Consider the following 25,961-nt stretch of genomic DNA (forward strand, 5'->3'; position numbering starts at 1 on the left):
TTTGTTTAGGATTACGTGCTCAATTCACCTCCACATCTAAAGATGCTCATGGTGCTATGCGGCAAGGGTCTCAGCACCATTTTTCTCCACCAATTAATTAGCTTATCAACTGAAGACAGCTCAGGGGGCACGGGATTGGAAATCTACCATCAACATAAACTATTTTTCCTAGCAATCAGTGGTAGAGACAATAAACGGCCTTGCCAAAACACACTGTGCATCTCAATGCTACGTACATACATTATGCTCCAAATAGGAAAGAGAAGCAGATCATTTGATTAGCTTGATCTAGAGGGGGGAACACTGCACACAACTCTGCAACCTACGACCCACACCACAGACTTCTTTTAGGAAAGATAGCTGTTTTGATTCTATGACCCTTAATAACATAGTATCAATATTTCTTTGGTCTTCCAAAGAGGGTACTGATTTGATAAATTATTTACTTGAAAGACTCACCACAGCAGAATCACAAGAACACCTTTTTCAGAGAAACTTCTTTTCCTAAGGCAATACCAGCTCTATTTTGCTCAGTCCTTGCAAGCAATTCAGAGGCAATTGCTTTGGACAGCACAACAGCAACCTCTGGCATGGCTCCGACCAGCTGCCTCCATTCACATGTAAACCACAAAAGGTTGGAGGATATTTTTCCTCACAGACTTCTCCATGAGTGATATGACATGATTCAGAAAGGAAAAACCCAAAGAGATGCTATTGAAGGCCTCTCTACACATTCCCCACATTCCCAACTAGTAACTCAGATTCCAAGTCTTTTCCTGTGTTCTCCATCATTCCCCCTCACAATTCTCTTACTCTGGTAATAATGCCAGGCTCAACACTTTTTTTTTTTTTTTTTTTCCTTTCACTCTACTTTCTGCCTTCTGTGCTGGAAAGGAGGCTTTGTCCTATTTGATTTCTAACATGCTGAGCACAGCTGTAGGCGAATCTGCTTATTGCCTCAAAGTATTGCTCACTGACGGGCAAAATAAATGATAGTGTCTTGCTCCTCCTCTTTCCCACATGTTATTCCTTAGCAATGCAAAACAGACTCTTTACATCGAAAAAATAAATCATTCCTTCATCTTAGAGAGGCCTTGGTACAAAACTGAAGGAAGTGACCATAAATATCCTCAATCTTAGATTTTCTCTGGCATCCTTCTGCCACATAGTTTATTTGTACAGTCTGCAGAACTACTTTGGCAAATGTTTTACTTTTTGAGCATGCAGAGTTCGCTTCAGATGGCTGACATTGCCCAGAAGAGCCAGGGAAGAAAGAAAAAGAAACATCTTGGGACTCCAACTTCCTCTCAGCAAGGCTCTGTCCCAATCCTACTGCCCTCAGAAATATGTAACCACTATAGTTTGTGTACTTTCCAAGCACTCCAATTTGCCTCCCCAGTTTAAAAAAAAAAAAGAATATATGTGCTCAAAGGGGAAGAAGGAGCGAGAGCAAGCAGAAATATTTAAAAAATAAAGTAGCACTCTTAAAATCTTTATTTTATAACTATTTAGTTCCTTTCCTTCCCACTACTTGCTTTCTAAATACAAATGCTATTGGTGGAAGTCAAATAGAAAATTATACCCCTCTACATGAAGCACTTTAAGCTAAAAATACTTTAGAAACCCAAATTAACTACCTTCCCTCATCAGACCTACTAGAAACAAGCTCTCAGAACCACAACTAGAAGGAAATTACACTGGTGAGGTGACATATTCTCACTCTTTTGACTGAATCTCACGTCCTAAAATATAATGAAAGCACTTTCAAATTATATTGACAAAATGATCTGCTAAAAAAACACAGCATTGACAATCAAACTGCTGATGTAATTTATAGCTTGTGTTCATATACTAATTTATCCACAAAAAGTTATTAAACTACTTCATTACATCACATTTTGTAAACTAATAACATTTTCCAGCTTTTTGCCTATGAAGACCTTTATCTCTAATACTGAACACTGAAACTGTTTGGAAGCCGCTAATACATGTGCCCTTCTCAGACTTTTGTTTTGATCTTGAAAGGGATCAGCTTTTCCTGCCCTATTACAAAGCTCCACACGGGTTCAGATTTAATTTCTAGGAGCCAAGATGTCTTTTTTTCCCCTCAGCGTCTTTATGACCCTAACACTAATTCATTCAGATACCTACTCACACCTGTACTATCTATATGCTAGTGAATAAAGATGCCAACGAACCTATAGAAACAGCCCTGCTACAATGGCTTTTGTGCAGCTTTAACATATGGATTTCTGATTATTCATGCATATTTTAAATATTGTTTAAATTCCCTTCTGGGCAGAGGTCCTTCAAATACAGTCAACATTTCTTTCTCATTAATTAATGGGAGCTATTATTTACTTCAATATTATTTGAATAGCAAATGTTGAAGCACATATGAGATGAGATGCTATACAAAGACACAGGAATTCCTGCTCTTCTTCCTAGTGCACTGAACAGAAATTTGCCTCTTGTCAACTGCAGTTCCCAAACAAGAAGGTTCCCAAAGTTAAAATAATTGAAGGAGTAAATCACTCTAGCAGATGGAGTGTTGATGTTGTTACGCCACATTCAGAGCTTCATGTCAAAAACCCAATTCCTAGATCAAGTGACATTTTTGAAGTACTTAATCACTTTTCATAATGATTTTTTCTTATGTGCACTCACAGAACCCTTCCTAACTTCCTCTCTTTTTCCCACCTTTTACCTTGGGGATGATAAAATGTGGTTCACTTGATCTGAAAGCCTTATTTTTAAGAAACAGATGGTATTTCAGTGGACTACACCAAATCTAGGTTCTGTTTGAATTACTTAATCTCCTTGTATTTCAGATAATTGTCTGAAATCCTTCCAAAATACTTTCCAAGTTTCTGTTTGCCAGTTTGACCATCTCGTTGACCCCTCTAACCCAACTTGTAAGTATCCCGATCCTTCAACAGGTAACTGAAGCCATCTGTTGCCTTCTCCATCGTCTCCCCAGCACTGACACAAGATGAGGTGTACCCACTTCCTTCCTTACTTACTTATTTTCTTCCTTCCTTCCTCCCTTCTTTCCTTCCTTTCTTCCTTCCTTCCTCCTTCCTCCCTTCTTTCCTTACTTTCTTCCTTCCTCCCTTCCTTCCACATCTCTGACAGAAGTCTCTAAACAATATACTTTCATTTCCCCTTTACAGCAGTCTCCATATCAATGGCTGTGTGCAAGACTGTGTTCTTTAACCAGTCTCTCAATGTCTTGAATGCAAGTCATTCAGGACAGCAGAATCTGCTGGGAAAACAGGCAGATAGGAGAGTACAGACATGAGATACCATTATGCCAGAACGTATGAATGGATCAACTGTTTCTCTTGATCTGTAAACAACTAGAGGGGTCCTGGACAATGTGGCTTTGCTAGACAAATGAAAGGAAACTAGGATGCTACTCCTGATGATTTATTTCAGTACCCTGGAACCTTTCCTCTAGACTGCCCTCTCCCAGCAAGGGAGTCCTACAACAATTTAGAGCAAGACACCACATACCACTCACACTAACTAAGAAAGGTACACAAAGATAATGTCCAACAAACTTCATCCAAGTCACACCATGAAACCGCCTATAGAAGTGTGATCAGGATATAAAAATTCATACATACATCCGTAATAACATTAATAAAGTTATACTCCTTTAAGTTTATATTAAATGCATCAAGAAACAGCAGTTACTACCAGAAGTTTTCAGGTGCCACCAGACAGTTAACAAAATTTGGTATCATTACTTACTTGACAGTAACGGCAGAAAACATTTCTTTCATAAAACCCAGCTGTTCTGGGAAATGTGGTGCCCTTAGAGCTGTCAGAGCAGGAACTCCGGTCTCCAGAGTACTGCATGGTCAAGGTTAATGTCCTCCTAAAGCATTTAAGTACTGCTGTTTGTAGCAACGTAAACTGAAAAAACAAGGTAAGGCGTACTGCCCCTGGTTGGCTGGAGTTAATTTTCTTCATAGCAGCCCATCTGGTACTGTTTGCATTTATGATCAAAACAGTGTAGGTAACACAGCAATGTTTCTGCTGCAGCCAAGTGGTGCTTGCACGGACTAAATACCTTCTCTGCTTCTCACACTGCTGACATGATGATCAGTCTGAGGGTGGTCAAGAGCTTTGGAGGGGACACAGCTAGGACAGCTGACCCCAACTGACCAAAGGGATATTCTGGGACACGTAATATGATGATCAGCAATAAAAACTGGGTGTTTGAATTTTCTAAGGTAGCTGCTGCTCAGAGACTGGCTGGGCATCACTCTACCTGTGAGAGGTGGTGAGTGATTGCCTTTGCATCACTTGGGGTTCTTTTTTCTTCCCTTATTAAACTGTCTTTACCTCAACTCACAAATTTTTCTTGTTTTTGCAACTCTCTCTCCCATCACACTGCAAGCAGGACAGAGGGAATGGTTGGTAGGTGCTTGGTTGCTGGTTGGGGTAAACGCACCACATAAGGTCTTCACTAAAAAGCTCTAGTGTAAATACATGTGCAATATGAAGTTATCATGCTGCTTAAAATATGTCTGTTACAGACCTAAACACTCATAATTTGCTGAAATAGCAGAAGCACCATGTTTCAAATTCCCTATATGAAAATAAATTATTTAACACAACTGCAAGATGATGTGGGCATTCTTAAGAATAAAAAGAGATTCTGTATTGTAAAGTACTTTCAGAATCCCATCTTGTAGGGTTCAGAACCCTGGATTACCAAGAAACATATCTCTGCAAATGGAAGCTGTTGTGCAGAGCACCTTTAGCAAGTGCTGCAAGTACTCTAAATAAATCTTAGTAATTAAACAACCAGAGACAAGACAGAGCAAGTCTGGCATTTCTTCCCAGTAATACTGCAACTACAGTTTCTGTTCCAGTGTTATGTAAATATGGGCTACCACCATAAATTATAACATTTTTGTGGAAAGAGGCTGCATGCTGACAGAAATGCACATCCTATACTTTTTTTCTTTTACCTTTATTTTTGGGAAGAAAAAAAATGTGCATATAAAGTGAATATTTGCCTGTATTTTGGGCTTATGTATTTCTTTAAATTCAGAGCAAAACTAAAACCTTTCCAGCCTCCCTTGTTTTCTAAGTATTTTCTATAGCATTATTTTCCAAAATATTCAAATGAGAGACTAGACAAAACGACCCAGTGAGGTTTCTTCCAATCTCATTATTTTCTTTCAGTTGAAATTTTGGTACGCCACTTTTCTACACAGAAGTATTTTATTGCGTACTTATGAGCTCATGGAAATGTTGAAATTAGTGGCAGGGCTGTCAGACCCCAAACAATGGAAGTGCAAACTGCACCAACACTACAAAAATTCTACAGAGTGAAGATAAAAGCTAATATTTCCATTTGAAAAAAAAAGTATTAATTTGAGACAAGCAGTATCCTGAAGCATAAGAACCAAATGTAAAGAGAAGAGGAAATGAAAACGATTCCACAATATTAGACATACAAAGCACAAAAAATAATTTGACATATACAATAGCCTGTGGTATATTACTATGAGAGCTACAAGCAAGATAACTGAACTCCCATACACAAAAGATTTTGAAATAGAGATGATGATAAGCACATCTTTAAGAAATATGTCAAAAGTTATACATACTCTTTATTAAATATAAAGCATTATCATGTATTAGGTCAAGAAATAGAAAAATAGAGAAAATTTGGCTGGGCAAAAATTCTCCATTTTTTTGCCGGAGCATAATGGTTCCAGGAAAGCTGCTATTAAGAAAGGATTCTTCAGAACCAAAATTGGACCTAGATCTGTCTCCTCATCTCTGTAAAACAGAATATTATCTGGTGATCACAAAACTCAGCTGGGATGTAAGATACACATGTTGAAACACTATCAGCTTTTCCACAGTGGGCTGGATCTTCTTTAGGAAGAGGTTTCTTATCCTGTTATAGACAAAAAAGGGATGTGAAATCTCAGTACTTTGAAGAATAGATAAAATGTTTATTTCCCAGCTCAAAGAGTAAGGCATACTACACTTCTACAGCAAAGGAGCCTTTACTCACAACTCTCCCCTGTTGTTCAACAAAAGAGCACATACACATATACACAAGATATATCCAAGCTTGAAGGAAACAGAATACAAACAAATTAAAGCAACAAGTCCCTGTGGTCCCATTTAGAAATACTGCACAGGAAATCCAAGTTGTAAGGTGAAACTATTCTGACTAGGAATGCAAATAGAAACTAGATGTTAACAGGAGAAACAGTTTAGTTGCAAGTTATTTTAAAATATTTAAGAATTTTCAAGAAGGCAGAAAGAAGGCAACTTCATAATAAAACACTTGCTTTTCATTAACATTTTTATGAAGTCTGCACATTCTCTAGACAATTAAGTCACATTTTGAATACTGTGTAAGTATTGAGACATCTTCCCCTCCCTGAAAAATTCCCAGATGCTTTCACTATAGTCCAGTTTTTCTTCGCTGTTCTTCTCTTCATTCTCTCTAGGCTATTCCATGATGGATTTGTCAAAAACTCTAGTGATTAGCTGGACTTCTAAGAGACAAATCATTTCAGCAAAACGATATATTTTCTTCTCTTTATTTATGCCAGACATCTGAGAAAGACAAATCGGGAACTGCAAAGGATGAACCAATACAAAGCCAAAACTACACCTAGAGTTTCACCAGCAAAAGTAGTACTGTTTAACAAAATTATCCCTAAGAAACACTACCATGTCACTGTGATTTTTATGTGCCCTTAGCTCCAAACACAAAAATGCCAATATTGGATGACACCACTCAGCCAGTATGCTTTCTCTGTCACTCAATAGATAATCTCTGTGGTTTCTCTTGAGGCAGTGCACATACCCTTCCAGTGAGAGGAACCTCCAGATGTTTTTCATTTGTCCCCTCCTCCAACATCTGCTCTGTTGCCCAGACATGCTTCACTGTCCCAAAGCTAGGCGAAAAAAAAAAAATCACCCCCACTCCAAGATGTGAGAAGGCTTTTGCCTTCAGAACCAGTCCTGGAGCACCTGTACTGCAGGAAGGCACAGTCAGCAACATGAGGCAATGAGATTAATTCAATTGAGCTCTTCACAGAAAACTTCCCTCCAATTAACAGCAACTAATTTATTCTGCACTTGCATTCATGTTTAGATACAACCACTTAGAATCAATATGAAATTTTTCCTTATATTAGAAAGCAGATTTGTGTTTCTTTTACTACCTTAAAAAATTGAAAGTCACTATGAATATTTCTAATATCCTTTGCTACTTCTTAAACATACACTTCCTTAAAACAATTTTTTTAATGTTGCATATAGTCAAAGACATGCAGAGTGAGTTAGAAAACTCATTTTCTGAGAAGAAAAGCAGAGTTCATCTTTTCATATTAAAGCATAACATAGCAGGATTTAGGAGTCGGGAAAGAAAGGGATGCAGGAGGTACCTATGTATGCATCAAAGCTTCACTTAAATAGTATAAAAGGAATAGGTATCAGTTAGGCTGAAGCAGCATTACACAGAGACTTCATAAGGAAAACTTAAGTACAGAAGAATTTTAATTTTCTTTCCCAAGTTTTCTGTAACACACTTTTTTCCTTCCAAAAAAACCTAGAAACCTGAAAGTTCAGTTTATATGCCTGCTGCAGCTGCAAGGGAAAAAAATTATGACATTATTTGCACATTGTCATGTTAATCACTTCTACACCTCTTGTTGGCAATCAATCAATTCTGCTAACATTTACCTGAGCAGTAACCATTGTTTTCAACAAGAAAAATTACTACCTTGTGCCTGTTTTTCTTATTAAGCATCATTTTACAAATTAAGGCTTTGATTCTACGAGTACGTGCATTTTTGGCATGTTCACGTATTTCCCTGGAAGTCAGTGAGACTCTCAGCACACAAAGCACAGTGCACTTCATGCTTTGCAAAAACTTTATGAAGAATTTAGGAACCAAATACTAGAAACTACTTCAGTTACCAATAATACGAATCCAAAGGAGAAATACATGGTAACCTGTTTGTTAAAAGGCACATAAAGGGCTGACTCCATCTAGGTTACCAGACAGTTGGTTTTTGAAATGTATTTTTCTGATCAAATTCAAGAGATCTATCAGTCTATCTGAAAAGAGAGAAAAATAACAGACACTACAGAAGATTAAAGAGTGATAACAGAAGGGAAGGATCAATTTGAGGACTCTAATATTTAGGCCCTGCCCAGGTCTTCCTAAGTAATAAAAACCAAAACAGTAATCGATACTCATTTTTTAATCAGTCCAGAGTAAACAATAGTTTTATAGTTCACATTAATTCTGGTGAGACCTTTATGATATTTTTTCTGGCACAGCATATTAATGAGACATCAAAATGCACCTCAACATTGGTGTTTTGTTTTGTATTTGTCTCGGTTGTTAACTTGAGCCATTAAGACAAAATTAAAAAAAAAAAAAATTAAAAAAAATCTGTTTTAATGACCACAATTCACTTATCCATAGCTGATTTTTCATGATGTGTTTTGGGATTAATTTTTTAGTATTTTACACACTAATTAGTTAGTTTGGGAGCAAACTCTCTCCAGGGGACCATTAATTAATTACAGATGTGTTGTTTATTAATGCACATTTTTCTTTTCCAAAACTGTGCGGCAAGAGTGAACATAATTTAGTCCCTCCTCTTAAAAACATAAATTAACAACAATTCTGTTTTACTGCACAGTTAATTATGGCCCAGTTTTAAAGCATCCCCTACCTTGATCAAGGAGGAGCCTAAGGGTACCATTTATTAGCATAATGAGCACAATCTTTTGAACTATTTTACTGAAGAAGTTTGGGGCTGAGCACAGAGCTTCATGAATGAGTTTGCAAGATGCATGTCATCCTGCTATTACGAAATGGCAGCAATTCCACAGAAATGCAAGCTAATATAAGGCAGTTTACCTCTTAAAGGTAAACTTTGTGTAAAAAATAGGAGTAAAATCACGTAAGAGGTAAAAAATGTGATCATGTGTCAATCTTAAGCAGTAAAATGAAATAAAGCTATACCACACTTTCAAAAATAGAGGTCATTCAGCTGTGCTTCCTTGATGTTGACAGCAGCTTTATGCATAAGCAGACAAGTTACAGGTACAACACAGCCTTTTCAAGTTAGGAATACAGCCCTATTATCATCATCAGCTCACAGACCCTGTCCTAGAAATCAAGCGTTAGACCCCTAAGTGTTAAAGCCAGAATTACGACCAGGAGTCCTGTTGACAGCTGGTAAGATTAAATGAGTAATTTTGGTTAGACTCTGGTTCCCCAGCTATTTTTTTCCACAGGACATTTCTCTAATGTTAAGGCCAATTTCAGAACTGGAAACATTTCAGGAACAAGTCCATAAGCAGAGCAATTCACCGTAAGAAGCACTTAAAGGCCGCACTTCAGATTAAGAATTGAGAAGTTTCAACTAACCCAGATTTGCTCCACACAAGTCCACATGGTGTGTATTTAAGAAGAGTTTGAAACATATGTAAAGAACAAATAAATGTGAAAACCAAGGAAAAAAATTGCACACAGCAGTACTGTGATGGGATACTCCCCCTTCCCCTAGGTTTACAAAGGAAGAACGGTGTGTTAAAAAAAGCATCGCCCCTCTCACTCTACTGCCTAAAACCACTACAAATCAAACACAAAAAAAGAAGAAGATTCTTCACTTTTCTCCAATGCTGTCCCTCCCCAGCTTTACTAGTGTCCTTTACAAAGGAAAAACTCAAGACATGGTGCAGAATTCCCTTTATAAGACAAAGACTATTTTTGGTCTTATGCTTTTGGCAGTAAATATTTCCTCTTTCCAGATAAATCAATCTGGAGCCCCAAAATGACTGCATGTTTGTTATGAAGGAATAATTCCAGGCAAAAGATGCTTTATTTCTGTTGGAAGCATGTAGTTCTTTTAAAGCTTCATAAATAGAGGTGGTTTCCATCTATAGGTTACTCCCTCAGAGCCTCCCACTTTTGAAACTAACTTCATGGAAGAGCAGGGAAAGGAGACATACTATGTGGATACATGTATATACATATATATATATAAACAAACAGCACAAGAGTCTCTTTTTTTTTTTTTAATTCCTCATGGAAATAGGAGATAAGAGGCAAAGTTATATATTTCTGTAAGAATTCAAACCACATCAATAAGCTCTGTGTTGCTTGCTCTGGAATACAAAGTGTTGAGATTTGAGGAGGGAAAGAAACAGAAGGACTTTTCCAGAGGTGTCTCCAGCAGATGAGCAGTGGATAGGAATGAGCTTCTAAATGTAAACTTTTTAATACAGATGTTTCTAGAGAATCTTTGCGTTGAGATTTCTTCTAAGCTTTTATAAACAAGTGGTTTGAAACAGTACATTGTACAGTCTTTATAGAACTTGGACAACAATTATTTGTAATGTACCATACAGAATCACATATGAAGCAAATCATGTCTCTTTAGAGAAACACGTAAAATAAATTTGTCACAAATGACAAAACTTATCAATAAGTCAATTGTTTGTGACAAGCAATGCAAAAAGCTTCAAACAATCGCAGAAAGAAAGCAGCCTGTAATAAACTTCATGAATCAGAGAATGGTGGAATTTGGAAGGCTCCTCTGTAGGTCATCTGGTCCAACCTATCTGGGCAAGCAGTGCCACCTAAATCACATTGCACATGATGGGCAGGTTGCCCAGATGGCTTCTCTGCAGATGGTGACTCTACAATCTTAATGGGCGACTTCTGTCAGTGCTTGGTCACCCCCACAGTAAAAACATGTTTCCTGATGCTCAGAGGTTTTCAGTTCCCTGTGTTTTGGTTTACGCCCACTGCCTTTGATTCTGTCACAGGGCACCAAGAAGAGCCTTTGTCTTCTGTACATCCTCCCTTCAGGCTTTTATAGACATTGGTAAGATCACTCGCTGAGCCTTTTCTTCTCCAGGCTAAACAGTCCCAGTTCTCTCAGTCTTTCCTCATAGGAGAGATGCTCCAGTCTCTTAATCATCTTAGTGGCTCTTCTCTATGTCTGTCTTGTAATGAGGACCCAGAACTGAACCACACTAAGTGTGGCCTCATCAGTGCTGAGTGAAAGGGAGGGATCACCTCCCTTCACCTTTGGCAACACTCCTCCTAACGCACCCCAGGATAACATTGCCTTTGCAGCAAGGGCACATTGCTGGTTCACGTTCAACTTCATGTCCACCAGGACCCCCAGGTTCCTTTCTGCAAACCTGGTCAGCCCCCAGCATAATAAGTATTAGGAAACACTGTTGTCTGAACTTGGAGACTGAGCCTCTTTTTTTCAGTCCAGGCAAAATTTCTTCTTGTACCTAGTTAAAGGCTGTGGTGGATGATACTCAGTTTATTCTGGATGTTGTTGTCTCTCAGAGTAGCTCAGACCATTACTGACACACCATGAGTGCAAGATATGCAGTCCTGTGGTAACACAGTGAGGTTGTGAATCATGACAGTTCAATCTAACTTCTTCCTAATTTAATATCTACATTTGAAATTTTGAAGAAGGCTAAGAAGTAAACTCAGAGGATAATTAAAATATTCCCACTGAATATCTCCAATTCCATCTGCGTTCTTCAGCAAAAGAAAAAAAAATTATATTTTCCAGTTTTTGCCTTTCTCTCCAAGAGGCCTTCTCTCTCCATTTTTTCACAAGAGATAGAAACTGAGCAAGGAAGATAGCCAAATTTTAACAAATTTTAACAATAAAATAAACCCAGTTCACATAGACTTCTAAGATAAGGATTCACTCACAGTAGAACATCTGCTCCAAAGTCTTGGATCACCACTGAAGCCCAGCAGCCTCTTGAAATCACCTCTTAGGCTCACCTCCTCAGCAGTGAGTATTAAATATACTCATGAACTCTATTAGGTCCTTTGGGCACAGATTCACACCAGTGTCCTCTCTGAAGCTTAACTGCCAACACCAAAATGAAACACCACTTTGAGTGTAAAAGTCTACATCATTTCTTCCCCACTTGTGGATGAATGAAATAATTAGGAATTAGGAAAGAATTAGGAACATTAGGAATAAACCTACCACAGCGTTTCAGTTAGAAAGTCATTTAAATTAATGCACATGACAGAAATTTAAGAAAAAGAGTCTTGTGTTTCCTGACAGTATTCGTTCAAATATGACAGAATTTTTTTTGTAACAGTAACTTATTTTTTTTAATTTTGAAAGAGCATTTTGTTGAATATCACAACTTTTTGGTTGCCAAATACTATCATAAATCTCATTGTTTGAGCCCATTGTCTATATGTCCACATAAAATGTATGACTAAGCATTCTCTCCACACCACTGAAAAGGCCTGTTCTTAAGATATAAAAAAATACGTGTAACCCAACTTGTAACTGCTTAGTTGCTGCAAAATTACTTTCAAAGATAAAAATACCATTTTCTTACTGATTTGTACAGAAAAAGTCTTCAAGTGCTAAAGCATGCCTTTTTGAAGGACAAGCAAATTCTGCATACCCCTTCATCTTCTCTGAGCTTCTGTCCTATTTGATGATGGCCAGACAAATCACATTTAACTGGGCCATACCACAGTAATAACTAACTAACTAAATAAAAAAAAAAAAACCTTCAAGTATTTCTCCAGATGCTGTCCTCTAGTTTCTGGAATTCTGTGCATCTCCAAGGTCAGCAGAAGATGCCTCTAACAAACATCCTGTTTGTATCTGGTTCCTCTCTGTGCATGAAGAGCCAAAATAAATCATGACTGCTTTTTTCTTTCTTTTTTTAAACAGAATTTTTTTTCCCCTCCAAAATGAGCAAACCTGCAGTCATGAGAGACTTCCCACATCTAAACAAGCCAGGACAGGGTAAGAATGATAATGAATCTGACAAATGGAACTGGTGTCATTCTTCCCATGGATAAGCTAAAAAACTTTTTTCTGTGCAAGCATAGATTGCTTTTTAACTGTAAAACTGCATCAGGAATTGGCATTGACAAAGGAGAGCAGGTTGGACATCATTTAATAAGTCTGGCTATTTAGAAGGCTAATAAATAAATGAAAGCCACCAAACCACATTTTGTATTGCTTCTGCCAGTGTCTGACAGTGCCAGCAGCCTCTGGCAGCCTGCAGGTGCTCCCCTCTTCCTGCCCACTCCACTCAGGACATGGGCTCCCACCCGGCTGTGCTTTCGTGCCCCCGAGAGCTGCCTCAACAACTGCCAAGGACTTCAGTAGCATCCTTGTCACCATGGACAAAGTAAAAACACCAGTTAAGAACATGACAAATAGAATAAAGACATACAGAGAACATAGATAATTACACTGAGACTAAGCTATAAATGAAAATGGGAACAAACAAGAAAGAAAGAGGAGAAATCAAAGAACTGTATCTGTGCCTAAGAGCTAACCAACAGCTAAAGGCACGGTATTTGAACTATGATACAGTTTTTGACACCATACTGAATAAAAAGAAATAACTAAAATGAAACCAGAAGTTGTTATAATAAGAGGACAACTAATTACAAAGAAATAAAGAAGAGGCTGGACACACCAATCCCATGGGGGACAGGACAGGTATGTGCGTAGGCAGTTTTCAAAAAAGAAAAGAAAAACAAAGAAAAAACAAACAAACAACAGCAACAAAACAAATGTAATAGAAGGACTTCCAAAAGATAACATGTCAAAATCTAGTTTCTCTGTCAGAAAGCAACAATAACTGTTAATGGAGAAAAAGGAGATAAAAATAAGGTGACACTGATTAAGCTCTATACGTATTTCAACACATTCTCCTTCTAACTCACAATACAGTAAGGAAAAATACTTCATCTGAGAGGGTACTAATTTAAGAAAAATAACATGAGCCAAAATATGCATCCTAGCCTCTGCACTACTTCTTACAACATACTTGGGATAACAAAAAGTCTTCCAGATCTCAAAGCTGAAGGGCATATCTGACCTAACTAATCACAGCAAGTGACCTCAAACAAATTCCTTCAGAGTGTTGAATTTTCAAGACAGAAGACAGAAAACAAGTCCAAAACAGCATGAAGCCAGCCTCAGGTACAGTCTCAACGTGCAGTCTCAGCAGAGGAAAAGGAAGGTAAAGACCCCTAAAACAAAATGCTGCTGAGTGTGATTATGTACAGTAAGGATCCACTGGCAACAAGAAGTTCAGTTTACTCTCACTAAAAGAAACAGGAAGACTCCTCAAATACATATGTATGGAAGAACATCTTTTTGTACATGTAAGCTACCAAAGAAATTCACATAAAAAGAAAAGCTCTGCTGAATACATAGTAGCAGGTAAAACACTGAAAGCCACTGGGTTTCCTGGGTTGGCACAGCAGTGAATACCTTCTGAAGCTAGTACTGTTTTTATTTCTAGACACTTAAAAAGGTGAACACCTGGATTCTACTGAGAAATATAATTCAATTTAAGTAACTATGTCAGGAGACTCTAAATACAATCAATTCCAGTTGTTACTTAGAATTGGTGATAATGCATTGTGCTCTCTCAGCAGTCCTGCCTCTGTCATTTATCATTAAGTTTTCTGCAGCATTCACAGTTATTTTTGGTTATTAAATTACAGCCAATATTTCATATTTAAACAACCTCTAGGAGTCAAGTTTGAATTTTCAAACTTGATAAGAAGAATTGCTATATCTGAAAAGAGTATAAGAAGTACTAGCAGGACTCTGACTCAACTGGCTTTGAAGTAGAAAGGTTTGCTGGAAGGTGAAATGGATACATTCCAGAACATATATAAAAGAGGTATAAGGCAATGACAATTTCTTTAAGTCTTAATATCAACAAAATGACATTGTTCTGTGCACATAAAATCCATTTGGTTTAAATAAGCTAGTCAGAGCCTGTAATCTCCTTTTCTTCTCCCTTCCAAAGAAATAGCAAGATCTGTCAATTGACTCAAAACCTTGATTACCACGGATGGGATCCTGCAAATATGTGGTTGTCATTGATATTGTGACACATAGCAGATGAGGCATCATACATGCAGAATTTCTCAGTAAAGCCAAAAAGTAGACAGAGATAATTTTCACTTAGATTCCTTCATGAGAAAAAGATTTAGATATAGTCATATGTCTGTTAATAGTGTGGCTTGGAAGAAAGAAAAAAAGTAAAAAGGTAGTAAGTGACATGATTATTTCTCATCCCACAATCAGCAGATTGTCCAGCAAGGCCAAGAACAAGAAGCTATGGATTCCATACATAACGTACTGTGCTTTGTTATTCTATTTAATCTATCAACAAATTACTATATCCCATGTATCCCAAGAAAATAAACAGCAGGATTTACATGTAAGTATACTTAATCAAAATAAGCTTACATTCAGAGTCCACATTTCTGGAATGCACATATCCTCTCATCTCATCAGCAGAAACATCCCAAAATACACATGCACAAGTGAGAGAACTAGGCCTGGAAATTTATCTTCATTTTGCAAGGTTTCTCTGCCTGTAGATCAGAACAGAGCTTTATATGTCAGCATTTTGGCCAGATGCTCACGAGTCACTGCTGTGGACATGGATTCAGACCAAGTTCTGCTCCTTTGCTCTATCCGTTTTTAAAGAAAAATCAAGCAAAGGACACATGCATATTAACTCATAACATGAACCCTTCCTTCATCCAGTGACTACAGGAGAAAAGAAGGCGAAGAAGGAGGAGACTAATCAGGTTCACAATTGACTTAAACACTCTTCTTAGTCCATGAAAATAATACACACTTTCTGAAAGGTAAATGGATGCATTGTTACCAAACATGCCAGGCAGAAGAATGCGCAACTGAACACATTGATGGCTGGGGCAAAAATTCAAACCACTGACACTCAACACATTTAAGGGATGCTTCAAGATTAAAACTCTTCCGGTTCTCAAACTTTCATCTCCTAAAGACCACATCCATCCCCCAACATTAAGAACAATTCCTGCACTGAACGGGTATAGAGTCACTGCCAATTAAATCTCAAAACTTTGCACACCATCTCAGATTTTGCTTCAAAGCCTTGAAACTGGACTCAACAGAACAGTTACTTCACAGTCAGCTTTTCTTGGTGGCTTTCCTGCCACTTCTCAGTTACTTACCGACTTGCATTGGTTCTGAGGTGTCTCATGTCTTCCAGACCCTGACTTTCCTCCACATGCAACACAGCTCAGGGAAGTGACAGGAATCCCTGGTCAGCATATAAATTTTGCTAATTCTCTGAGACATTATGTGAGGCTGACCAAGGGTTGGGCTTTAAGTCATTGGAAGTTTCACAAAACAGCATTTTTACAGATCAATGGCACATCTGTCCCACAGCTGATCTAATAAGGAGCTCTAGCAGAATGACAGTATTTGCTCTTTTCCATTCCCAATCCTCATTCTCAGATTCACCCGAAGTGCAATGCTAATAGTATTATCAGTCTTCATCTAGAGGAAACAATTACTCCCTTTAAGCAGCTGACAATGTTTTTATAAGAACCAAAGTGCTGGCACTATTCTGCTACAAATGCGTACACACGAACATCACACACCAGTCCTAAGAACTAGTGACACAATTAGGATCATTTCATTGGAATGGCCTCGAAAGACACGTGGCAGCAGACACCAGTAAATCAGTTAGGCAAGCTGATATCTAAGCCATCTGTGCCAGGGAAGCACTGGGCCAGCACCAGATCCTCAGTAGTGTAAGTGAACAGTACTGGCAGAAAGAAGAAGGGGAACTAGGAGAGGTAGGAACACAAGCCATCTCCTGGGAAATCTCCTCTGCAATGGACAGGTGCATGAGACAGCAACGTCCCCAACGATCTTCCCTCCCAAAGGTGGCAGTCTGGAAAAATCTCTACTGGACACAGAAAGACCTTGTGAACCCAAAAACAGCATAAATGAGGATGGTCCTCCTGCAGGAGGCATTGGATTACATTATTCAGCTTTTATCTCCCTCTTTTCTTCCCCCCAAGAATTTGCTGGTCTCATATCTCTAATAACATTTCAAAAGCAGCAATTTCCAATACTGAGTTATGTTCTGTCTGGAATTATGTTTCCTCTTATTTGTTCTGTGACAATGTATCTGAATGAACATATTTTCCCAGACATTTGAAACACCTTTGCAGACATTTGGCAAAGTAACTAAAACCACCAGATGAAGTTTTTCTGACCCAGTTCCCCGGTATTATTTAGAAACTGCTTTGACACCTGTACTTCTGGGGTTTTTTCCAAATTCAGTTTTAGGATTTTTTATCTTTATGACATTCCCTCCTACATCTGTTCCCCACCAGCCTTCAGTCACATATCACAACTAACTACACACTAGCTGCTTGCCCCAGCATTAAGCAGATGAGAACTGCATCAAAATCATCACACACCCTAAGTCAAACACAAGTTCTCAGCACCACCTGAAAGATATTCAGGCCATTTATAAACATTACCCATACCCACTCTCCACCGTAACATACAACATATCACAACATAAAACAGTTCAGTAGCCACTAGAGTCCTGCTTCCTAAATATAAACAGAGTCATCAGGAAGCTGACAGCTCAGCCATGACTAGTAATGACTGTACTCTATTTAGACCAATAAAGAATTACTGCACCCGAGAAGAGGGAACAACAAGCAGTCTTTCAAAATCCCTGTTATCACAAGCTGCTCTCTACATATGTCACATACCAACCCCACCTTTTAAGTCTCTAAGGAGTAAAAAGATCAATGTTTACTCCAAGATCCTACAAAAAGTAACACTGAGTCTCAAAAGAGCGAGATTTTTTTCTCTCCTCCATCTCCCATAATTCCTGCAGGAAGAAAAGGTATAGTTCTGTATCTATATTTTCTACATGTACTTCTCTCTCAAGCTACTTACTGTAAATAAAACTTTAAAAAATACAGAAAAATTATTTAGTGTATTATGTGCCTTCTGCATTATGGCATTCAAATGCCTCTTGTTCATGCTTTACACAGCCCTTCTCTTTTCCAACTACACCCTTTCCTTTAACTCTTCAAATTCAAAATAATCTCTACACAAAAGTTCTGGTTCAGGGATGGATGTCCTTTAAACCAAGACATTTTTCATGCCAACATCCCACAGAGGGAGTAGCCTTTTCAGTTTGGGTTGAGAGAGACAGACTGTGAGAGCAAGCACATTACAGAATCAAGAAGTAACTTGGCAAAACTCCCTCCCCTTTCACACACTTCCACTTCAAACACATGGAAGTTGTTCCATGAGTGAAATAAATGAAATTTGGCTTGCTCAGAGTTGGACATTCTAAATGTAGTAAGGAGTAGATGAGTATCAAGGATTTTGAGGAGTTCAGAGTATTCATAACACCTCCAAACAGATTCTCATGTACTCACAAGAACTCGCATTCCAGCTTTTCCATCAAAGGAGATTCTTATCTCTATCCCTCAGCCAGCTCACATGCTTTTCCATCAAGCATCTAAATGTCTAGTGTCAGCCAGCTTCAGAGTTACTGAGTGAAGTCAGACAGTATTATACATGTAGCAGGCACAATCACAGTATCCTAATTTCCTAAGAAAGGCGGCCATAAAAAAGAAACGGTGTTCTTGATATTGGGGAAAATTAAGATTAAAATACAGCTAAGCAATGGCAATACAACTCACTATATAAGAAGCAATAATCAAAGCAATTTGATTTCATTGTGACATTGGTATTAATGTATTTAGTGTGCACACATATGATTGAAGTTCTTAAACCATGATATAAGTGCTTAGAGAAATCAACAACAGAAGGAGAAGAACCAACAGCTCGAGACTGACTGACAATAATTTAGAAATAAATCACAACAAGAAGCAGCTAACCAAAGGAACAGGTTACCAGCCTTGTGTTTAGTCACAACATCAACACTGGATGTCATTCCCACAAACATGCTACAATTCAGCCATATGTTACTGGCCTTTATCACATTCAAATGAAAAGGAAAATGTTCCATCATTTTAAGACAGAGTGGACACTTGTTACACCAATGGTCCAAAGGCTTCAAAGCAATCCTGAGTAGCTGGAAGTTAAATCTAAACTTTGACAAACTACTGGAGCACAAATAAAATGTTCACTCAAGGAATACATTTGTTTATAGACTGCTCTTTTCATGTAGAGCTGCTCCTCAGAGACGTTCATTTTATCTTGGTATCCAGACTAGATAATCAGTGCTTTGCCTAAAACTGCAAAACAGATGCTAACTGTGCCAAAACCTATACTCAGAGAGCGAAACTTAGGTTGCTTCGGAGAACAGGCAAGGTACATTTCAGGATACAAGAAGATGCCTTACTCACTCCCATTCAAATAAATTAACTTTGAAAACAGGGAAGAACAGCTTGCCCCTCCCTCGCCACCCCAGTCATGATACTTCATGACAGAAGAAACCAATCCACAAACCACTGAAAACACTGAGAATCTTCCCACTGATTTCAGTCATACTGGTGCAGGCCCGTGTTTCAGTTCCCACAATGTGACCAGTATGACAAAAAGGAACAGACTAAAGATTTAAAAAAAAAAAAAAAGAAAAAAAACCAAAACCACACGATTACTTTGCTGCTTTGAACGAAAGACTATAGAAAGAGAGGTCTATATCCATTCCTTTATTCATATGAGTCTCTGAAAGATGTCATAACACCTTAGGAAGGTGAGCAGACTGCCACTAAATCCATTAAATGGATTAATTCAAGTGATCTCACAGACCAAAGTTAAAGCTGGCAGCATCTACAGAAAAGAGGTTTTTTCCCTCAAAATTTAATCAAAGCAACACAACAGCAGGCAGAAAAAAAGCAAGAAATCCTACACTACTCCTTTACAATATTGTTGTGCTCTGACCTTACAGGCTGGACTCAATACATCACTAAGATCCCTGAAACAATTCTACAAATAAAAATATTTTCTGACACGCAACTCATTCACAGGATTCACTGCTCATGATTCTTTTGGTCCTAATTTACTGCAGAGATTAATTTCATAACCCACAGAAAGCAATTATGTGGTACACTTGCCTGTCATGTTTGACATCTTAATTGTTAATAGTTTCTCTTGAAAAGAAAGACGACTTCCTGCAGTGCCGTACATTTCTCAGCTACTGTGTGCAATTAAAGCAGGTAAAATAAGAGCCACTGAACAGCTCAATTTTTTCCCCCTTGCTTCTTGAGAGACAAACAAGTAAGCACTTCATGTAGCACCAACAATGCACAGAATAAGCTAACAACTGACTCAGCTGCCAATCCAAACCTTGCAGCTTTATAAGGATCATCTTTCCTCTTCATCCCACTTTCCCTCCCCCCTCAGAGATTTCAAGTCCCTGCTGGCCAGCTTCTGCTACTGGTGTTCTGGTCACAATTGGAAAGGCTAAAACACAAGTTCCTCCTTCACCTGTCAAGAGCGTAAAGTCTCTTGGCAAGTTCATTGCTACTTGTTCAAGTCCTGCTTCACAGGTCAACTTCCCTGCAGGAAAGGGGAAGCACAGGGTGAGAAGAGATACATAGTATCTTTCAGCACCATGAAAGGAAAAAGAGTATCTTTCCACTAATCATAAAGGGAGAACATGCTGCTTGTTAAATGCAATTTCTCCTTCAATAATTGACTATTTCATTTTTTTGTAGTAGGAGACCTACAAAGCTGACATACAGCTTCAGACAGCTTGGACAACTACCTCCTCTCTTTTTCTCATCTGATATTCCACTTACTGTCATCCTAACTTCCTTCATAACTGCAACCCTGTTATATGAATACTACATCTAGTAGTCAGAAGACGAGATTGCTTTCCTTTTATATCACAGTATGGTCTTAGTAGTGTTTTTCAAGGTGAAGACCAACAAATGTGCCCACTCCTCTGCTCACAGATACTGTCTCCCTTAGAAGTACGTTTCATTACAATCAGTATACTATTGTTACCAAAGTCTGTTTCATCTTCTGATCTGAAGGATGCTTGAAAGGAAAGGAATTAAGTGATATGTGGTACAGCCCAATCTCTGATTCACACTTTAGGCTAGAAAATCACCAAGAACTGTTGTGTTGAATTTGAAGATGACAACATAAAATCTCAGCACACCTTTCTTCTAAGAAATGACACCTAAAATGATGGAACCAGTTGATGCTTATGTCACATCAGGTTCTTCCCTACTTACAGGAGTTGGAAGAAAATTCTTCTGTGTACTGTTCTCACTAGCCACCTCTTACTGTCTCTGCAGTAGCTCACATCAACAATCTGTCAGATTCCATTGAAAACATATTTGAAAGATTATTTTCCTCCCAATCTCCAAAATTTAAACAAAAATTTGCTCAAATTGTGTCCTGTTCAAGCAGAGAACCAAGTTTAAAGAAAATAAATGCAACCTGCAGATAAACAATCCTGGGGAAGGAGAGGGGACTGAAAAATTGCCATCTTCATAAGTCAGATTTTTTTAATGGACCCTTTCAAATTCTGTATCAAATTTAATACGAGGTACTCACTGGGTAAGTTACAGAACAAATAGACCACTGCAGCCTTCAAAAGAAACTATTGGACAAAAACAGACCAAGGGTTGTAAAACAAGGCTTCACAGTTTACCAACTACATATCCACACAGGTTTAACTTCTAGGAGGGAACAAATTCTACCAGTGTCATAAGAGAAATAAAATAGCTGGGACCACTGCATGATGCAACAAGAGTTCCTGAAAACAGAGCCTGACCCCATGACTTTCACTCCAGACCTGGGAGGGGTCGAGCCAAGTAACAGCTTTCTGGCATGTCAGAAAAGCACAAAACATCTATATTGCTATTACTGCATTTGAGCATCAATGTGATCTGTTTAGAAAGGGATGAAGTCTGATTTGATCCAGAATCCAGGACATTACATCATCATTTATTTATTCTAGAATCTGGCATTACACAACAGCTATCTCACTGTAATAAGCCGAGAATTTAAGCTTGCAGCATGCAATGAAGAAGAAAACACAGAAATGCCAGAAGCATAACATCGACACATGAAAATACTTCCATTTGCTTCCAGCTATGGTGGCACAGGGAAGTACAAGGCAAGTATTGACTACAATATGACAAGTCACCACACCAAGACCTACACCTCTTCCTGCATAAACTTGCTCTGCAGGACAACTTGCACTGACCTGGACCTCTCAGGCACAAATCGTGAGCAGCATATTTTACAAATTAACACGCATATCATATCATAGATAGGTCAAGACCCCAAAGTGATTACATTGAATAATCAATACAAATAGCTGCTGGCTTTGTGCTGCTTTGTGCTGTTGGGTTGGTTGGTTTTTTGGGGTTTTTTTTAATTTCCTAAGAAGCATGTCTCTCAGTTGACATATTCCTCAAGAAGCCAATGCAGCAGCACTTTACGTAAGGTGTTCTGTCAAGAGTGATGTTTTTTTCCCCCTCTGTTACAATACAGGCTTACAATTATGAGAATTACCATTGGCAAAGTTCTATAAAGTATTTTCTCTGCATGCAATATTTCTCTGCATTGAATGGTTGTCAATGAGCACCTTTCAAACAACGTTCAGTTTTATTATATTCCAAAAAAACCCCAGCATTCCATTCAGAGCTTCCAGCTAACAAATTCTTCTGGCAGTTATTTGGAAAATACATTCGAGTAATATGCATGTACTAACACACATGCACATCATAACATTACTATCTATGGGTTTCTTCTAGAGTTATTGAGAAATACTAAGGCATACCTGGGCTATGTAAGGTACAAAGATATTTAACCTACCTCATCAAAGCTGCTCTCTTCTTTCTTCAAGGCTTTAAAATAAAAAGAAAAAAGAAATTGTTATCTGTACTGCATTTCAATGAGTACAAAGTAACTAACACCAGAAAAAACAGAGCATCATTTTCCTGTTATAATAGGAAAGAACTAGCTGGCATGAATAACAATTTTATACTCAAAATCTGAATCTGTAAATGGAATGTAGGGCTGCACAGAGTGTTTCCAAGAAAGTAAATTTACATATTTATGAAAAATATTATCCTCTCCAGTTAAAGAAAATAAGAGTTCATAAGGGTGGTTTTTATTTTTATTTTAATTCCAAGTGAGTGTGAAAACCCTTTATGAAGAGCTTGACTGAACTTCAAATAGGAAAGGTGTAATAAACACCTAACCACATATTCAATTTCTCGAGTACTAAACCTTTATGATGTAGTATGCATTGTAGAATTTTTTTCTTTTTATATTATTTTAATATGGCTTACACTAAAGAAGAGGAGATTTCTTTCTTACATTGTTAACAAGCAATTAATCAACAAACAAGGAAGGGGAAAACAGCGCAGAAAACGTGAACTGGTAAAGTACGAAAACAAAAACATGAATAGTTCTGAAGTCATAGCAAAGATAAAGCTGATGAAAAGTTTTCCTTTAGCATACTGGACATCTTTATTGAAATATACAGAAAATTAATTTCTCCAAATCTCCACTGAACCGTGTCAGTCTGAAGGTACAAGACTGGTTCCTTTTCTCCGTGCGCCACAACCAAACCCGCCAGGGGCAGCGCGTCATGACCTGAAAGTGCTCTTTGTTTCCTTCTCTTGAAGAGCTAAAATTAGATAAACTGTTACATTGATGATTGTGCTGTTTCTTTTCAGTTTAAATCACGAAGGTTTACAATTTGAGCGAGGTCATCTGAAAGACCATATGGTTTGTGCAGTGCTGCCCCAGAAGGGTCCCTCCTCATCGTTTAAGCAGTGTAGTGTTTCTTACACTTCAAATGCATTTATTTCTGCAGGATATAAATACTTAAGCACCTAGCATAGCTGAGGATCTAGGCTCCAGTAGTTTCTTTGTGCTTTTCGATGCTCCTTCTGCCTTCAAATCACTAGTAGTTTCAAAACCAACACCTCTTCTAAAACATGTCTTCAGGAGCAACTGTGTTATCAGCTTAAAAACAAAGAAACCAAAACAAAACAAAAACAACTGTAGAAGCTGCATCAGAGGCACAACAGAGGCAGGACACCTGTGCAAACAGTGCTGCAGCTCCAGAACCTCCAGCAAGGGCAGCAAGGCAGGAATCCCAGTTATTCCCATACAGAAAAACAGGGAAGGTCCAGCCTTCCTTTAAACATATCTTCTCTCAAATCTTTGAAGATCACTGTTTTACAGTTACTCATCTAGATTTCATGGATAGTTAAAAAAAAAAAAAATAAAACAAACCCTGGTATTTTGCTGAGGAGATCTGAGGCACACATTGTACACTCTTATAATGAAATGGTTTTTTTATGAAGGGTGAACAAAACATTTTCAGATTGCCAATCCCAAGTACTCAGAACTATGAGTCAGGACATTCAAAAAAGAAAAAGAAAAGAGAAGAAAGAAAAGAAGAAAGGAAGGGAGGGAGGAAGGGAGAAAGGAAGAAAGAAAAAACAGGAAGGAAAGAGAAAGAAATAAAGAAAGAAAGGAAAGAAGAAAGGAAGGAAGAGAGAAAGAAAGAGAAAAAGAAAGAAAGAAAGAAAGAAAGAAAGAAAGAAAGAAAGAAAGAGAAAAAGAAAGAAAGAAAGAAAGAAAGAAAGAAAAAGAAAGAAAGAAAGAGAAAGAAAGAAAGAAAAAGAAAGAAAGAAATAAAGAAAGAAAGAAAGAAAGAAAGAAAGAAAGAAAGAAAGAAAGAAAGAAAGAAAAAGAAAGAAATAAAAAGAAAGAAAGAAAGAAAGAAAGAAAGAAAGAAAGAAAGAAAGAAAGAAAGAAAGAAAGAAAGAAAGAAAAAGAAAGAAAAGAAAGAAAAGAAAGAAAGAAAGAGAAAAGAAAGAAAAGAAAGAAAGAAAGAAAAAGAAAAAGAAAAAAAGAAAGAGAAAAGAAAGAAAAGGAAGAAAGAAAGAAAGAACCCCAACTTGTGGAACACTTTTTAAGAATACACTTTTTATCTTCTCAATTACAGTTCAGGTCACAATGACTTACAAGCTATAAATTAGTATATGACACACCGAGGTCATGCTTTTCTCCCTTACCAAAACACAAGATTTTCACATGATCAAAACATTCCAGAAATAGCCAAACTACAGACTGCTAAACAAAATTCACCACCTAACAGAACAAGAAGAAACGGGAATCTTTCATCATTGCACATATTTCACTTGCCTTTAACATCTACCTGTGATTAAAAGAGGGCCTTTAAGAATCACCAAAGAAAATGAGAGTTCTGGCCACCCTTTTAATAATATTCTGTTTAATAATATTATCAGTCCCAACCAATTCACTACATAGCATTTCCAAAAGAAAACATCAAAGCAGTGTATTTTATACAACAAACTGTATTAGAAATATTTTTTTCTCCTCAGTGCAACCCTTTCATTTTTAAAATGGTAAAAAAAAAAGCTCTGCTGAACTTAAATAAAAAATAAACTGTTTACAAATGAACTTCTCATTATCTCAGGTATTTGAGCTATGTGTATGTACATCAGAGGAGATTAGTGGAGATAACCTTTGTATTAGTGAGTAGCCACTAACAAAGGCCAGAGATGCTCAGAAGGGCCACAGACTGCTTTCAGCACACTATGATCAATCTCATCAATGTTTTCTCTTTCTTTCTCCCTTCCTTTCCTTGCAACTGGGTGTTAGTTTTTGACTAAAGAAACTGTATAAGAAAACAGAAGTTAAGTGGCGCCAGCTGAAGAGATCTCAAATATGATACTATATGAATTTCAACAAATGCATAGCTAAGAACTCTTTACATAACTAAATTACTAATATTAATTTTATGAAATTACTCATTATTAATTTTAATTACATAATTATCAAAGTGAAAAACTAAGAACGAACCCTAATAAAGGTTTAAATGCTAAAATAAACAGTGAGTCAACTGAATGTTAACATACAGTTATGATGCCTTCATTTATATGGCCAACAGAGTATGTAAGGAAACCAGAGTTTTTAAACTAATACGGATGTTTGTATAAAAATGGATAGGCTGACACAAACATATCAATGAAAAGAATGATGTAAACTTTTCATATTCTTAGTAATATAAGTTCTTTATGATGAGATAAATTTTAGAGGGACGCT

At 37.6% G+C, this 25,961-nt stretch overlaps 1 protein-coding gene across 2 annotated transcripts in view; it reads right to left on the reverse strand.

The window, feature by feature from the left end:
• The window catches only part of CDK14 (cyclin dependent kinase 14), a 311,313-nt gene that overhangs the window by 281,609 nt on the left and 3,743 nt on the right, over positions 1-25,961 (reverse strand). For both annotated transcript variants that reach the window (XM_032699286.1, XM_032699277.1), the window contains exon 2: positions 22,686-22,717. In XM_032699286.1, the coding sequence (XP_032555177.1) occupies positions 22,686-22,717 (32 nt within the window). The remainder of the gene's footprint in view (positions 1-22,685; positions 22,718-25,961) is intronic.

Source organism: Chiroxiphia lanceolata, chromosome 1 (assembly GCF_009829145.1).
Source record: "Chiroxiphia lanceolata isolate bChiLan1 chromosome 1, bChiLan1.pri, whole genome shotgun sequence".
Taxonomy (NCBI): Eukaryota; Metazoa; Chordata; class Aves; order Passeriformes; family Pipridae; genus Chiroxiphia; species Chiroxiphia lanceolata.